Raw genomic sequence first — 16,313 nt, 5'->3', positions numbered from 1 at the left:
ACCAATTTATGTACTCTTTCTTTTCTGAGCAGTTAAAGATACAAAATGTCTTTCTCCTAAAACGTGGCTTGTCTCCCACCGCAGGTTACCGTATCCGCCTGGGCTCCAGCACAGACAAGAAGGACACGGGCCGCCTCCACGTGGACTTCGCCCAGGCCAGGGACGACCTGTACGAGTGGGAGTGTCGCCAGCGGATGATGGCCAGAGAGGAGCGCCACCGGCGCAAGATGGAGGAGGACCGCCTCCGACCGCCGTCCCCTCCCCCCATCGTTCACTACTCCGAGCACGAGTGCAGCCAGCTGGGAGACAAGATCAAAGGTAGGCACCTGGATAATGTTGCATTGGGAAAACGTCACCACAGCATGTGAACAGGAATGAAAAAAACATCTATAGACCCAATCAATTTAAAATTTTTGACTTCAGTAACATTCAGAAACTTATTTGATTTTCAAAATGGACACCATGTTTACTTGTTTCCCTTGCCGTTATTTTCAAGTTATTCCAATGCACGTTTGCTGTGATTCTCTTTTTTAAGAGGAGTCGTTTTGAAAAGGAATCAGATAAATTGGCACGGTGATGAATGTACTTGTCAAGGTTTTTGCGTTATTGCATTCATACAAAAGCGCCACCTTTACAAAGAGACGCCGGCGCCTGTGCGGAACAGGGGCGACGCTGAACTGCATCTGGTAGATCTAACAAAGCGCCCCTGATGTTCTAATAAAAACTCTGGGTATTTGTTTTCAATTGACATTACACAAAAAAGCTGTTAAACACCCTCTATCAATTTACACTCCGCTCAGCACACACTCCCCTCTTATCTCGCTCTCCTCTCTGCTCGCCCCCGCCGTTTCCACTGCCCGCGCCTTCTTTTCTCGCTCCTCTCGGCTTTCCGTCGACTTCCTGGATGAGTAAACTTGTTTCGCTAATGAGCAACGACACTTCCAGGTCTCTGTCACAGTTGCTTGATAACAAAATGGCTGTGACTCGTCTGCCTCTTGACCATCTGCATGAGCCTTTTCCAGCTCCCGGCCTCGGCCAGAAGAGCTCCAGCACAGCGCCACTTTAACCAAAGTATTTATTTTGATCACCTTGGATTGCTGTTGTGAAAACTCACATCCTGGCAATTTGCTGCAGATTTACGTTTACTCTTTCCTGAATCATTACCCAGAGGAAAAAGGGGATTTAGCTGCTTTCATTGCCAGTTATTTTCTTGTACTGCAAACCCCGTCTGTCCGCCTGATGACAAACGCTGACGGGGAGACTTTTCATCCTGACCACTCAGAAATAGGTTCCATCCTCACTTTGTCACATCCCTCTCCACACCCATCAGCTGTCATATTTACAGCTGTTTCTTATTTTCATTCAGATCCACAGATGTCTTTTTCTTCCTTGTCTTGTTTGCTATCAGACCGAAATCTTTGCTTGCTTCTCTCTTTCACTAATTGCACTGTTTCTGTAACTCTTGTTTTGCATTTATGCTAAATTCTTTCTGTCTTTCTAATATTTGCTCTCACGCCACAATATTTTGTATTTGTTGCTGTATATTTTGTGAATATACTTTTAAAGCCTTGTTGTTAATTTGTACAGTACAAATAAAGTTTCCTTTCCCAGTCATACTCGCATATCTATCATGTTTCACCACGCTACAGCTGTGCTGTGATTTGCGGTGTCTGTATTAACTTCAGACTTCTCTTTGCCCTCGCCCTTTGTGCAGACGATGGCAAGTTTGCAGAGGCGGTGCGCGTGCTCCTGACCTGGCTGGAGCGAGGCGAAGTGAACCGCAGAAATGCCAACAACTTCTACTCCATGATCCAGTCGTCCAACAGCCACATCCGGCGGCTGATGGGCGAAAAAAGTCAGCACGAGAAGGAGATGGAGGAGGCCAAGGAAAAGTTCAAGACCGCTCTGGCTGGCATCTTGGCTCAATGTGAGTCTCGACCGCACAGACACACACACTACAGACATGTAGACGTACGGCGATAGATACATACTGTAAATATACTAGACTACGCCAAAGCAGCAACACTGCTCCTTGTTGTACTAACAGGAAGATCAGTCAAATCTTTTAGGTCTATTGTAAATTTCAGTGTGTCGGAATAAACACAACATTCAGATATTTAGTTGACAGCAGAGACAAAAACCCACAACAAAGGCTGGCGTGCCTAGACTACTGAAACCCACCGACAAGTAAGTACAACACTGTTCTCAGCCTCCCACGCAATATATGCATGCCCACACCCTGCCGCTGTGAAGGTTTTTGTGTGTAATGGCATCATGTAAGCTGTCTTGTGATGATTTCTTGAGAGGATGGCTCAAAGGTAAGTTTAATTTCTTTCCTAAGAGTGGGGATGTCCCGGTAGACCACCAGGCGTCCCCCGCCTGCGCTGTGTTTGAAACACCTTTTGAAATAAAAAAAAAAATACTCACGTTGTTGGTATTCATGGGAGAAGAGAGGACTGATGGTGTGGAATATTATTACGGTTGTCTTCAGATGAAAGTTGTAAGTAGACCCATACATTTGCTCCAAGGAGCTGAGTCTTGTACAGCCAACGCATGCTTTACGCATCCTGTGTTTGAAGAGCCAAAGGCAAAAATCCGGTGCTCAGACAGTACTCACCTCTGACCACCTCTGGCTCTGCAGCTGCGAGTTTGCACTGCAGCCTGCAGCGATTTCTTCTCCACACATCCCACAACATGCATGTTAAATTGAATGTAAACATCCTTGAAGACATTCTTCAGTTTGTGTGTCAGATTGTTTCTTAGGTAAATAGCACGCGCAGAGGACAAAGAGGTGGGTTTTCGCTCATTTGTAGCACACACACACACTCACACACACACCTGCTGCCCTTGCATTAGCCATACTTGATTATTCCAGCCCATACAAACACATTCCTATTCATGACTTTGCCTTCCATTTGGTGCGTTCAGATAACTCCGAGTGTCAGCCTCCTTCGGGGACGTTTTCCAAGTCCCATCGGAAAACAACCTTCCGTCACGACATATAAAGCTTGTGGACTTTCTAACCTGCCATCTATGCAAGTGTGTGTGTGATGGACTAAATCACCCAAAATACATTAAAAATGTTTGTATTTAATCTTTAGTGGTGTCTAGCCATCCATATCGTCCTCTTTGTTTTTTGTTTTGTTTTTTTTTTGTTGTGGCCAGGTTTTGAGATTTTGGCTTCTGAGGTTGTTGCTGCGGCCTCACTCCAGCAAAAGTGTAGAGTATTACATTTTTAGGAGCTCAAAAGCATTAATAGAAATACATTTCAAGGCGCCCAAAGCATCTTTGCTTTCCAGAGACAATGACCATTTTTCTAAAGATAATTGACAGACCGCTCTGTGAACAATTTCTATTTGAACTGCCTTTTACTATAGCGAAGCAACTGGAATATAAAAACGGTTTTCTAACATTCATATACTTGCATATGGGCTCAGAGGCCTGAAAGTCTGTCTGCATCCGTGCCTCTCCTCTTTGCCTTCTGCTATCGATCGGTTCCATCAAATTACAGGGTGCCGGGAAGATGCTATTGATCCCTGAACTGTTCTGTCTCCCTCCACTCCGCAAACACAGACACATACACTCTTAACTGGTGGTCTTATTGACTCCATCGTGTGTACATTAGGACCCCTGAAATACACAGGCCGCCCATACAGCTATCTATGACCACCCACATGTGAACAGATACACCGATTGAGGAATGACTGTTGATACAGTGCAGCGGGGATCAAATCTGAAGCTCCCGTCACCGAGCACGTCACGTGCAGGATCAGCGGAGACCCCGGGAGATAAAGGTGGTTCCTCCTCGGCTGCCCCCAATAAGACCATTTGACCCATCCGGCTCACTCCCGGCTTTAACTTCCATACCGTCACCGACTGTGTAGCTGCAGCTGTGCAAAAAGGCTTAAAGCTGCATTGAGGAGGATTTAGTGGCATCTGTTGGTAAGACGTAAACACCTCAACTCTCACCTTCCTCATCGGCATCAGAAACCGTTCCAGAAAGACCTGTTGAATCTGTCTTTGATACACGGCAGTTCCAGAGTAAAGAGGACGAACTTGTGTTAACCTGAAAGGCTCATCCTGACATGTAGAAAACATCAAGTGGTGAAAATAACCTCACGAAAATTGAATATTTCTGCTTATCTGCCTGATTTATCCACAATGGTGCTCTTTAAACGTGAAGAATGGAGCTTGCTTCCGTTAGTTTTCCCAAAAAGAAGGTTATCTGAGCCACAAAAAAAAAGTGAATCTGTACCTTTGTGTTATTTCAACAACTGGAGTGGTGTCCTTGAGAAAGCGTCTTCAGAATGTACCTCTGTGGCGAAGCTGCACCGTGGTCAACAAAGGCCCAGACGGAGTGGATTATTTTTGTCAGCTGGCAGTTGTTCGACAAAATTTCCTCCGTTAAACAATACGCCTGCAGCTACAATTCTGCACAGTGCCGAGTTATTGTCATGCCTTTTAAAGAGATTAAAAAAATAATTTTCTTCTTGCACATCCAGGTTCCGTAGAAATACTGTATAGAACTCACTCACCACAACGTGTCTCGAAAATGTTCAAACTTGTGTTACTTTGTGATGATACAAAGATACAGTCCACTCATGATGATCTAGCCTATATTTAAAAAGAAAAAAAAATGTTATATAACTTTACATCGTGGGTTTAATGAGGACGGTCACGTTAATTGAACATTAAAACATTTACAGTATTGTGACAGTTTTGATCAGCAAACTTATTTCTATGATCCTTTCTTGCAAAAAATAAATGTAGGTCATGTTTACATGTCTCCTTATTTTTAATGGCTTATTGATTCAGACGACTGGAAGCAGCAGAGGATTGACAGCTGCCATCTAGAGCTGCCGGATGATGTGAACACTTGCGAGTTTTTTTGCACACTAACAAATCTGGAGTTTCCATGGCCGAAGTTGGTCAGATAGAACTGTCTGTATAGACTGTTAAGACATTTTACGGGTAACGACTGACTGGCTGCCCCCGCCGTGGCTCCGCAGCCCTTCACAGGTCACAAGATCACAAAGCTTCACCCTTTGGGCCCCATGAACAGCTGTGCTACAACCAGTCTTCCCATTCATTCATTTTAATGTGAACCAAAGTTGATAGGCAGCCAACACTGCACTTTCTGCTGAAGAGCTACACTCTTCATGCGTCCAATTAAAGCCAGCACCACCAGGCCATCATGTTTGAACCCAGGCTTTCTTCTGCATGAACCAGGATGTCATGCATATTTTAGCGCTGCAGACGTGGAAGTGCACAGAGTGAATGTGTGATTTGTGGAAGGTTTTTTTTTTGCGCCTAAGAGCTTATCTGATCAGCCGTCTGTAAGACGATGCTGTGGTATCCGCCGGTAAGTAAAGACACACGCATGCACATACACATAAACACACACAGACATGCGCACAGATCTTTAACTCCCTAGTTGACTCCACTTTCTCAATCCTCTGCTCCTTCCCAACTGCCCTCTGTCTTTCTCTCTCTCTCTTTCTCTCTCCCTCTCTCTCTGTCTCTGGATGGTCTCTGGTCCTTCCCTGCATCCCGCCACAGTTGAACAGATTGTGTCTGTATTCCAAGCCGCTTCCAAACAAAAGGCATGGGACCATTTCTCCAAAGCTCAGCGCAAGAACCTGGACATGTGGCGCAAACAAGCAGAGGTTGGTACTCTTCAATTTCCTCCTGTTGTTCTCATAATTAATGGAAAATTAGGTTTTTAATCACACTTTGTTCTATACCTGTTTCATTGTAAAGCTTCTCCTTCGACTGATAGTTTAGACTGTCTTCCTACATTATGATCGGCTTTTTTTTTTCAAAGACAAAAAAAAAAAACAGAAAAGATAAATCACAATGAATTATTGGGCAAGTGCAGAGTCCTTGTTTTGTAAGTACTTTGAATGAAGCAAGGCTGCAGAACAGATGCCTGCTCACTCCAGCCAGTGTGAGATCCAGACACAGACTGAGGTCAAACCCCCCCCCCCCCCCCCCCCCCCCCCGCCCCGCTGCTCCTCCTCCTCCTCCTCCTCCCCACCTCCACTCTCTCCCTCCACCCCCCTCCCCACCACCACGCCCCCCGCTAAAGGGACTCAAGCTGCTGGGTGAGTGTGTTTCCATCTCTCAGGGTGTCCAGAACACAGGTAAATCTGTTCCAGCCTTTTTCCTCTGCACCTCTGAATTCGATGATGTCTTTAGTGAGTTATTAAAGTGGATCATCCTGGGTCCTGAAAGCATATTCATTTTCAAATCTAACCACATTTTGTCATCCGCGGTCCGCTCGCCATTTTCTCTCGCTGCCAAATGGAACATTAATTGGCATGATGATGGCTTGTATGTAATGGAGGGTCTGGAGTGTTGTGCAGCCCTGGGTTTAATGGACCTCATATGAGCATATGTGATTGGTAAGTTTCTTTGAACCCGAGTGCGAGAAGCCACAGATTTTCAGGAGTAATTTGGAGTCAAATTAAGACATGCTCACACAGTAATGGCAGAATCTCACACGGCAGAAGCAGCTATCACCTCGTATGAAACCTTCTTGGTAAAGGTAGGTGTTGCAATGCAGAGTTGTTGCTGTTGGCACTCAGATTTTCTGCAGAATTACATGACTAATCAAACCTCTCTTAGGAATACAGTCAGTATAGGGTTACTCACTTCTACAAATGATCCAACAAGTTTAAAAATTTATCATGAGTTTACTCCAGGCCTTTGGGATTTGTCCACCCTTTCACAGTCTTCCTTCATCGATTTGCTATATGCACACTACACCAGAGAGTACTGCACCACTTTAAATGCAAGTGGAAGCCACGGTTGTAGATGGACGCGCTCCTGCTAAACATGCCCCGATTCAAAGGCAAGAAACTGCTCCCAACCTGGTTTGTAGTTCTTTTCTCCTTCAGCTGGTTCAAACTGAAAACTGGTTGGGAGAATCGACTTTGTTGTTTAATAAGACACAGAGCAGTCTTTCCCTTTACTCATGTGTCAAAAAGCAAATATAAAGTAGTTTTAAAAACAAGTTGTTGGTTAAAATTCATTCAAACTGAGCTTCAAAAAAACTGTACCAGCCCCCATCATATGTTAAAAGAGAGAATAAAAACAGACATCGCTGCCAGTCGATCAGTTCATTCGGCGGTCCCCCTGACTGCCGGTGAGATCATGTCTAGTTATAGTCTTAATGCATATATGATCATTTCCTGACTGCATTTCCTCTGAACTCCACGACAGAACTGTTGGATCCTGGTCCTGGAGGCCACAGTCATTTTAATGAGTGGCTCATTATCAGGCGTTCTGCTGAGATTGACGACAATACTCACTCTTTCCAAGCACACGTTGAAGCGCAAACACTTAGAAAACCTGCAGAACTGTGTCCATAAACATCCACCATTCATTTTTTCTCCTCCCATCTCCATCAGCTCAAGTTGTTCTTTAAACATTCCTATTATGCCTGATCTGACCATGAATGCTGATTTTATCTGCATCAGTCAGAGTTGGCAGTTAATGAGTTATTGGAGAACAAACCAAAGTCACAGGAAAACGATGGGGCTAAATACATTTCAGTTTTAACGCTGGATTTCAAGATTCATTAAACCTCGACTAGATAGAATCATTTTAGAAACCTCATCCAAAATTGCAGACCTTGTACTCTGTGTGCTCATTAGGTGCCTTGCTTATACTTCCAAAAAATAAATTTAGAACCGGTGTGCAGCTGCATTTCCTTTTCTGTTCACTCATTAGAAATATTTTCATGTTTTCCTAGATGTTCAAAAAGTGTCCTTGCTGCCTCTGCTTTAAGCGTTTGTCAGTTGTTGCCGGGTTTTACGAGCGAGCTCAGTTCATCTGAGCTGCTGCCTCTGGTTAAATCACAGTTCAGAGATACTATATAAACCAGGAGTATGGTCTTAAAGTAACAAAAATAAATCCCTCATGGAGCAGCAGAGGTGGATGCCCAGACTCTGAATCAATATTGCTACAGAGATAATTATTTTACGTCACACAAATTCCCTTAAAAAAAAAAGAAGAAGAACGTAAACGTAGCAGCAGCAGGGCTGTGTTTACATCGATCATACAGATCTGCTTCAGAGGCTGCAGTGCTGGCAGCCACTGGTCAGTATAAACAGCATGGGTAAGTAAGTGCAGCTGTTTGGGGTTAGTTTGTCATCAAACACTTAGCTGGTTTTCACTCTCAGCCATGTTGTGTATTCAGTGTGATTCTGTGGCCCGGAGGTGGAACAAACAGCAGTGCCGCACTGCTGCTGCTCCCAGGCATATTCGGATAACAGTTGCCTCCCTCTATCTGTATTTTTATGTGGTGTGTGTGTGCGTGTGCGTGTATGTGTGTCCCAGATGGTTTATGTGTTGTGTGAGTACCTGTTTGACCTCTGCCATGAGCTCCGGCTGATAACGTCAGCCAGCAGATGGTTGTAAGTTTTACTTTCAGGCAGGTATTTACCTCCTGTAGTTTGGAAGAGTAGCTTCTGGCCTGTTAGTTTTCTTATTGATAAAAACATCCATGATATATACTTGTTTTCACACATTATGCCCCCGCTGTGTTTGAATATACAGTATATTCTGTATGCGTGATGGATATCATTGTATATTTATAACACCGACCTGGACGTTTTTGCTCTGTTTTGAATTTCATCTAATTCAACAGGTTGAAATCAATCTTGAGACTATTGTGAAACCTGCTTCTGGCCGACGGTGTCCAGATGGATGTAGTCATTACTGATGCTGTCTGTGAGGAGGAAATGAAACAGAAGAGGATTCATATTAAAAAGTTGTTGCTTGTGTTTTCAGATGTGCATGAAAAGCCAACAGTAAAGTCATACGAGGGTTCTGGTGTTATGAAATCGTATCTTGGTAGATTATGGAGCTTTGATTTTATGTATTTCTGCAATAATGCGCTGTTGCCTTTTCAGTGATACACAGAACTGTAAGATCTCTTTATCTGAGCAAAAACACGGCCTGATGCTTTGCCAGAGAAGGAGCTGAGCCTTCGCTCTGAGACCATCCGTTTCATCCTCGTTCATCTGCACTCCTCTGTTCTGTACTGATGTGTGAAAACTATTCCTCATGCTTCACATTAACTATGAAAGAGCTTACTTGACTGATGATGGCTGTCTTTCTAGTTCAGCACCTGCCTAAGCATGCATCACCGATGAGTTCTGACTCGCCCCGTTTGGCCCTGTGTCTTCCAGGAGATCCGAAACATGCACAACGAGCAGCTGATGGGCATCAGGCGAGAGGAGGAGATGGAGATGTCTGACGATGATATGGAGGACGCCCCCGACAGCAAGGACTCCGAAGACTCAGGTATACATATGCATGTGTGTATCTATGTATGTGCACTCCTGTTACCCTGACAGGATAAACAGCAGCTCCTGATCTCCTGAGGACGGACAGAGCGAGCGAGGCAGCTGTGCTCGATTGAAATGACAGTTTTGAGCTGCTGACTTTCTACACATAAACAAAAAAGAGCAAATATTCGAAATACATAAAAGACCCTGAATGGCACTCTGCCTGAAGCTCATGTCTGTAGAGGAACATTGACGTTAGTATTTCTAATGAGTGTAGACGTTGAAATGTGTTGAATCTGTCCACATCTGCTGACTGCCGCCTAATTTCAGGTTTGGGCACCACCGAAGTGCCATAATCTTCTGTTTTTCCTGCAGAGCAGTCCCTTTGTGTTTGCTGAAGCCACAAAAACTAACGGTGCCGCTAATCTCCCAACCCCCATAACAATACCCCAGAAGTCACAAGTAGCCACCGGGGCAACGTACAGAAGCATATGCGAGGTCGTGTCAGTGTCATCCTGTGTTTTCTGGCGCTTCTACATGTTGTTATTCTCCTCAAGCAGTCTTTCTTCTTGCTTTTAATCACTCTGATCTCTGCCATTCGCTAATATGACAGCATCTCTTATCAGGATGCAAATATATGTAAATGCGATCATCAGCTCAGCCCCTTCTTTTTTGCAACCTAGCTCCTTAGCTATCAGTAATTAGCATTGCTGTCAGAGACCCGTCATTCGCCTTGATGCTGCGGGATTGGCCGAGGCGACAGGTGTTAACGTGACACTTCTCGGCGTCTGTGTTAACAAGCGGAGTGTTACACTCTGTTTACTCACTAACCTATAAGCAAAGGGGCATGTTTACTCATCGACAAACTCGGCTGAAAACACCTGTGTTATGACTGCAGCCTCTTAAAAAGTGAATCGATGTGCCGCGGCTGACTCATCTACAGAGAATGGAAGGCGAACGAGGCGCGTGCGGCTCCACACCTGAAGGTGTGAGCGGGCCCGCACGCCGGCGGAGAGCCGCGGGTCGATAGCTGCCTGTTATGTAACCGAATGTGGCCGAGCGGTTGACATCTCCTCACACCAGCTGATGAGTCTCTCAAATCAATACAGTTCTCACCTCAAACCTTAATTTTGCTGGAAGAAACGTGCACTCAAAGTCAGCATGGACACACACACACACACACACACAGTCACTCACTCACCCAGCAAGAGTTCATTAACACTGCCAATGGTCCTCCATGATAGACTGCAGACAGCACTCATGAACACCCACACAAAACCTAACAAGACACGCTTTCATGCGCACACACACACACACACACTCTCTCTCTCTCTCTCTCTCTCAGACAGGACGGGGCTTATCTCCTCAGTCCAGTCAGTGTATTGCACTTTCCATAAGATCTGCTGCCCAAGGCTCGCAGGAAGAGAGCAGAACTGATAATGCAGCACGTCTCAGGAGCCGAGCAGGTCTGCTATAATAATAAGAAGAACTTTCTTGGTCGAGACTCTTTGCTGTCGGTCAGGTCAGATGTTCAGCGCACAGTGCTCTTGGGTAAAACATTTCAGCTTTCAGTCCATTAATATCCTGCAGGTTTTTGATGAGCAGATATGAAGCAAATACATTTTACAATCACATTGTAGTGTGAGCTTTGATGTGTGAGTGGTGTTATCAAGAGTTTTATATTAATACAATGCAGGGAAACATGTTTCAAGAGCAAATTTTGTATATATTTCCTCTGACCAAACGGCATGTCTCCACTAAAACAAAGCAGAATGCATCCGGTCACCTTGCATATTAATCATTTAAGGTCATGAAGACAAAAAAGCTTTGAGTCTTTTTTCTGATTTAACTGAACACAGAAGCTCAGGCTATATTATTCTCATGATTTTTATTTCTACATTCTTCTCTGGGGAATCCAAGTTTCTCTTTTTGACATTTTTATTGCTCCACCCAATGAATCCATCCGTCTATCCACACCTGCATCTGTCTGACGCACCAGCCTCCAGGGAATTTTTCTGATTTGTTCCACACGTTCGCCCTCACTCAAGGATGACACAATTAGCTTCATTAATAGCTTAATATATTTTATTACATTCCTGAATGGGTCCTGCGTAAATTAAATAATTCAGCATTAATTTAAAAATCGCGTGGATCGTTGAACTTCAGCTGGCTGTCGACGGCACTGTCAGTTTTCACACCGTGATCTTTGCACATTCCTTCCTTGGTGTGGAATTTGAATTCTCACTTGAAGTTAGGTGTGCACACACTGTAATGTTTCCCTCTTTCATCAAAAAAGCTGATATTTTGTGAGGAAGCCATCTTTCTTTCTTTTTTTTTTTTTCCTTTCATTTGGTAATTCAGCTGGGGCAATTTGCTGCCAGTCCACGTCAAAAGAAGTTTTTCTAACTGTGAGTCACAGAGCACAACGTAAAAAGTCAGAATATGTGAAAAGACTTTTCTTTTTTTTCTTTTCTTTTTTTTTTCCAGGGGCTTTAATGTCACCTGGTTCATGGATAAATACACAGCAGGTTTCTTACACACACTGGTGAAATGGGCAGAGATGTTTTTCCGAGTAGACATCTATTAACTGAATGTGTGCCATCTGGGGTTTTCGGGATGTAGAGACATGAAATTGGTCCGACTTTTTCACTCTTAAAATGGCCAAAAATTCACTTCTATTCGGTGCCGGTAACACAAGGATATTAAAAGCCGCTTGGTTATAAAAAAAAAAAAAAAAAAGCGTTGGGGTGATAAGCGACGACCCAGAGTTGCCATGATATTTATTCTTCTTCTTTTTTTTTTTTTTTTTTTTACATTTGCAGGTGTTTTACAAGCAGAAGCCTTAAAGGAGGAGAACGACTCGCTGCGCTGTCAGCTGGACGCCTACAGGAACGAGGTGGAGCTGCTCAAGCAGGAGCAGGGGAAGAACCAGCCGATGAGGAGCGAGGAGGACAGCACTCACTCTCAGCAGCTCAGCTTCCTGCAGCAGGCTCTGCAGGGCATGCAGAAGGTAACGCCGCTCATCGTACGTGCGCTCGCACGCAACCGTCGGGCGTGACCTTTCGGTCCTCATCTGTCCGACAATGAGTTTGATCTTCTTTGCGATGCCGCCCTGCATCGGGTTCTCCGCGCCGAACAAGGTCGTCCGGGTTAGACCAATGAATTTTCCATGCCAGATGAGAACCTCGCCCGTCATTTATTCATGACGCAGCACATAAAAAGAAAAGTAAGTGCTATCTGACAGCGGGCAGAAAAGTGCAGCTGCCTGGAGAAGCTGCGAGTCTCAGGTAAAAATAGATTTTTTGGGGGGTTTGCGCTGGTTACAGAGGAGTTGTTGGAACGAGTTCCACTCTAGATCGAAGAGTTGTGCGCAGTGAATCAAGCGGCATGCTGATACTTCTTGGAGCGAACCCAAGTCCATTAAAAACAATTTCAGATCATTTATTCAAGGAGAGGATAATGAAAAATATTGAATTTCTTTCTTTGGAAGTACGCCTTGAATCTTAGATGCTAAATTTGCTTCTTAAAAAAAAACATTCGATGTTTAATAAACCCATTTAAGCAACTTGTACAAAAATGTTTATTTATAATTACATACATTCATAAGATATAATTTGTTGGATTTTGTTTGAGAGAGACCAGAAAGTTCATGTCTCCATTGTTGCTCTTTGTGCCGAAACAAACGTCTCGCTTTGACGAAGGTGCAAACAGTCGATTTCTGAGTTGAAAACTGAGCTGAAAATCGAGAAGTTCTGTCAATACTCTATTATCTGTGGGGAATTGCCTGCGATTATATGTGAGTTTAAAATAAAGAAAAATAAATTTGGGATGAGATGTGAAGATACGCTGGAGAGTGAATGCAGAGACCGTCTCTTTCAAATCACACCAAAGAAATGTGGAGCTTTAATGAGAGTGTCTCTGTGTGGGGTTTGCATGTTCTCCCTGTGTGCGCCAGATGTTTTTTTTCTCTGTAAAAGCCACTTCCCTCCTTTGATTGTGAGAAACTCTGGAGCAGATCAAAAGCATGAAGGCTCCCGTCCAAACAACAGAGACTCCGAGATAACTTGGTCCGCTACCAAGCTAATCCCAGCGCAGCTTGATTGAAGTCTTTGCGCAGCACGAGCCACTGATATATATATATATATAAACCGACTGAACGCAGAGTTAGGCAGGCATCTGAACTGCCGACTCCTCGCTTAAAACCATTATCGGTGTTCGGATGAAGATAAGATCATGTTGCTGTTCTGACGACGATGCGTGTAATAAATGGTTCTGAGCTTCCAGCAGGTAGAAACACCATCCACAGCTACAGTTCAGACTCAACATGAAAAATACTAAGTAAATATAGAAGATTTAAGTAAAGTGTGATCATTTCCTTCATGTACGTCACAGCGTCCAGCGTTTATTTCTCTTCATGTCTTCGACGTTTCGTTGTTTTGATCCAGAAACAAGAAAAAGACTTTAAAAACAAAGACGTTCAGCATCAAAGCTGCTTTATTCTAGTCGTCAGGATTAATAAGAAAACGGCACCCAGATCATTTTATTTCAGCATCTGTAGCTCTTGACATGATGACAAAGCGTCTTCCAATTCTAGATTTTGGGACGTTGTCTTCTTAATTACTAAATCTTCAGACTACAGGATAACCAGTCATCACAGAGAGAGAACAGCAGAACCATTTACGTGTCTGAACGACTTCAGTTTAGCCGGTACGTACTAAAGAGGGACTAAATTGACTCATTCTGGCATTTGTCAAGTGTCCTCACTTAGGTAGCTGTCTCGGGTAATGGAAATTATGATCGATTCATGTTTAGGAGAAGAGAATCCATTAAGGCCCTGCTGTTCACTTCTGCTTGCAGAGAGTAATTACCTTTTCCAACTTACACCTCTCGTGGCGTGTTTGTGAAAAGATTAGGTGAATGGATTAAATGAACTGGAAGACAGTGAAATGGGATCCCTCTCCCCCTCGTACCGGGGTCCCCGTGTTGTATCATGCAGTGACTTAAATGATAAAATAAAATATGATCAGCATGTACTGGCAGCCTTTTTCTTCCTTTGGAAATTATAACCCGAGCAACAACACACACACACACAAAAACATTTATGGAGCCGTGCAGGCTTGAAATTCAGCCCAAACCATCTTTTAGGTGGCAAAATTACCCAGCAGGAAGTGAATCTTTTTATCTGTGTGTAGTAGACCACATGAATGGATTAATACCGGTGTCGGTGAACAAAGCTTCCTGTGCCGCTCAAAACGAGTGTGAAGCTCAAATTAGTTTTATTGCTTTAATGATGTTTCTGCATTGTGTAAAAGATGCGGCGCCGTGGTTAACACTCCTGCATACCTTCACCTGCAAAATGCAGTGAAACGTCCAAATTACTTCTATCGCTGTTGCATTGAGCATCTTTTTTTTTCCCAGACTCAGCCCGACAGCATGGCTTTGAGCGAGGGCGTTATCTTGTCAGCATCAGCGATATCTCAGCTCAGTTCTCAGTGTTGTGTCCACTACTTATTAAAAAATATATATTTTCAATGAAATGTTGACCATGTGCTGTGTGGTTTGGCCTGATGGAGACTTTTGCCGACCAGTTTTGGCCCACGGGCTTAATGTTTGGCACCCCTGATTTAAAAACACTTTTCAAAATTTAATAATGTAGTGATGCAGAAATTCTGTTGCTTTTCTTGGAAACTAAAACCTTTTTTTGCAGTTTTGCGCAGTTTGCTGGTTAAAAAAAAATAAGCATAGTTAATCGTATAATATTCACTGACTGAAGAACACTCTCTCAGTCATGGTGATAAACAATATTTTATTACATTATTTGCTTTATTCCATTCAGAATGGCCAAAAATGAATAAGTTATTGGCAGTTATTTCACTTTTGGCCATCACTATGTTACTCCTTCCCCTCCCACAGTCTAAAAACTTTAATAATGTGCTGCTAATTAGTCTTTCTGAATCGCGTGTCGGTCTGAAAGCGAGTGTCTCCGTGCTGGAACGGCGGCCTGTCCAGGCATCCTTCATCCATCGTCGCTTCATTTAACTCCAGTGAATCCCGGCTGGATGGAGCAGTGCTGACGGTGGACGGAATAAACTGTCATGAATACGAACAGCTGAAAACACAGACTGGAAATGTTTAACTCTGCATTTGTTCTGGGTTTTATCCAGGTTAAGATTACAACAGAAACCTTTCTCAAGTCACTGTTTGCTTTGTTGTTTTGAGGCTGAAGCTCCAAGTTCAGCAGCGTAGGGATTACACACTGAATATCAAGGAAACTAATGAGCGATTGTTCCTCTGCTTTCAGCTGCATTATGTTCGCGCCGTCTCGGTTATTTAGTTCGGACGAGCATTTTAGAGGCTTAATGTTTGCGCCTCTGTTTTCACAGCAACTGTTGAAAATGAGGGAAGAACTGAAGCAGCGGGAGGCCGAGCTGGAGAACAGTCTGGAGGACAAACAGCAGCTGAAGAGCCAGGTCCAGAACCTGAAGGAGAGCCTGCAGAACCTGCAGAACGCGCACAACATGCAGGTCAGTGAGACCTCCGGTTCTCCGAGCACAGGGAGTGCTGTGAGAGGCTGCGCAAGTTCATTTCTGGGTTGTTTTCTTTGTTTGGGCCCAAAACATTCTCTAATCTGCACTTTAATGAGGAAGAAATTAGTTCAAGATGTTCAAGACGATTCCACGCATGAGAGAAAGTGAACAAAGAAATCATCAATAAACAACAGTGCTGAGTGCGAACGCCGTAATCTGGAGTGTCGGGTCGAGAGGAGGACTCAGTAATTTGAACTACTTTAAACCCCTTTTCTGAGCTCATCAGAAAGACTAAAAATAGAGATTTAGGCTGCGTTTCCATAACATCTAAACTGCGGGGAAAGGCCCGACCGCAGAGACGATTTCCGACTTCAATCAGCGTTCTGGCGTCCTGTTTCTCATTTTCCTCCCCACAACTTTTTGATTCTTTTTGAGACACGCGATGCAATCAACTCCTTATTTTCTTATTTCTCAACGAAAAGTTATTATT

General features: G+C 43.8%; 1 protein-coding gene across 3 annotated transcripts in view; it reads left to right on the top strand.

The window, feature by feature from the left end:
• enox2 (ecto-NOX disulfide-thiol exchanger 2) overlaps positions 1 to 16,313 on the top strand; it is a 172,746-nt gene that overhangs the window by 144,134 nt on the left and 12,299 nt on the right. For all 3 annotated transcript variants that reach the window (XM_030101680.1, XM_030101698.1, XM_030101689.1), the window contains 6 exons: positions 85 to 318; positions 1,715 to 1,927; positions 5,560 to 5,666; positions 9,198 to 9,312; positions 12,119 to 12,306; positions 15,680 to 15,820. In XM_030101680.1, the coding sequence (XP_029957540.1) occupies positions 85 to 318; positions 1,715 to 1,927; positions 5,560 to 5,666; positions 9,198 to 9,312; positions 12,119 to 12,306; positions 15,680 to 15,820 (998 nt within the window). The remainder of the gene's footprint in view (positions 1 to 84; positions 319 to 1,714; positions 1,928 to 5,559; positions 5,667 to 9,197; positions 9,313 to 12,118; positions 12,307 to 15,679; positions 15,821 to 16,313) is intronic.

This window comes from Salarias fasciatus, chromosome 2 (assembly GCF_902148845.1).
Source record: "Salarias fasciatus chromosome 2, fSalaFa1.1, whole genome shotgun sequence".
Lineage (NCBI taxonomy): Eukaryota > Metazoa > Chordata > Actinopteri > Blenniiformes > Blenniidae > Salarias > Salarias fasciatus.
Note: the sequence above shows the minus strand (reverse complement) of the source record. Positions and strands in the feature narration are given on the sequence as shown.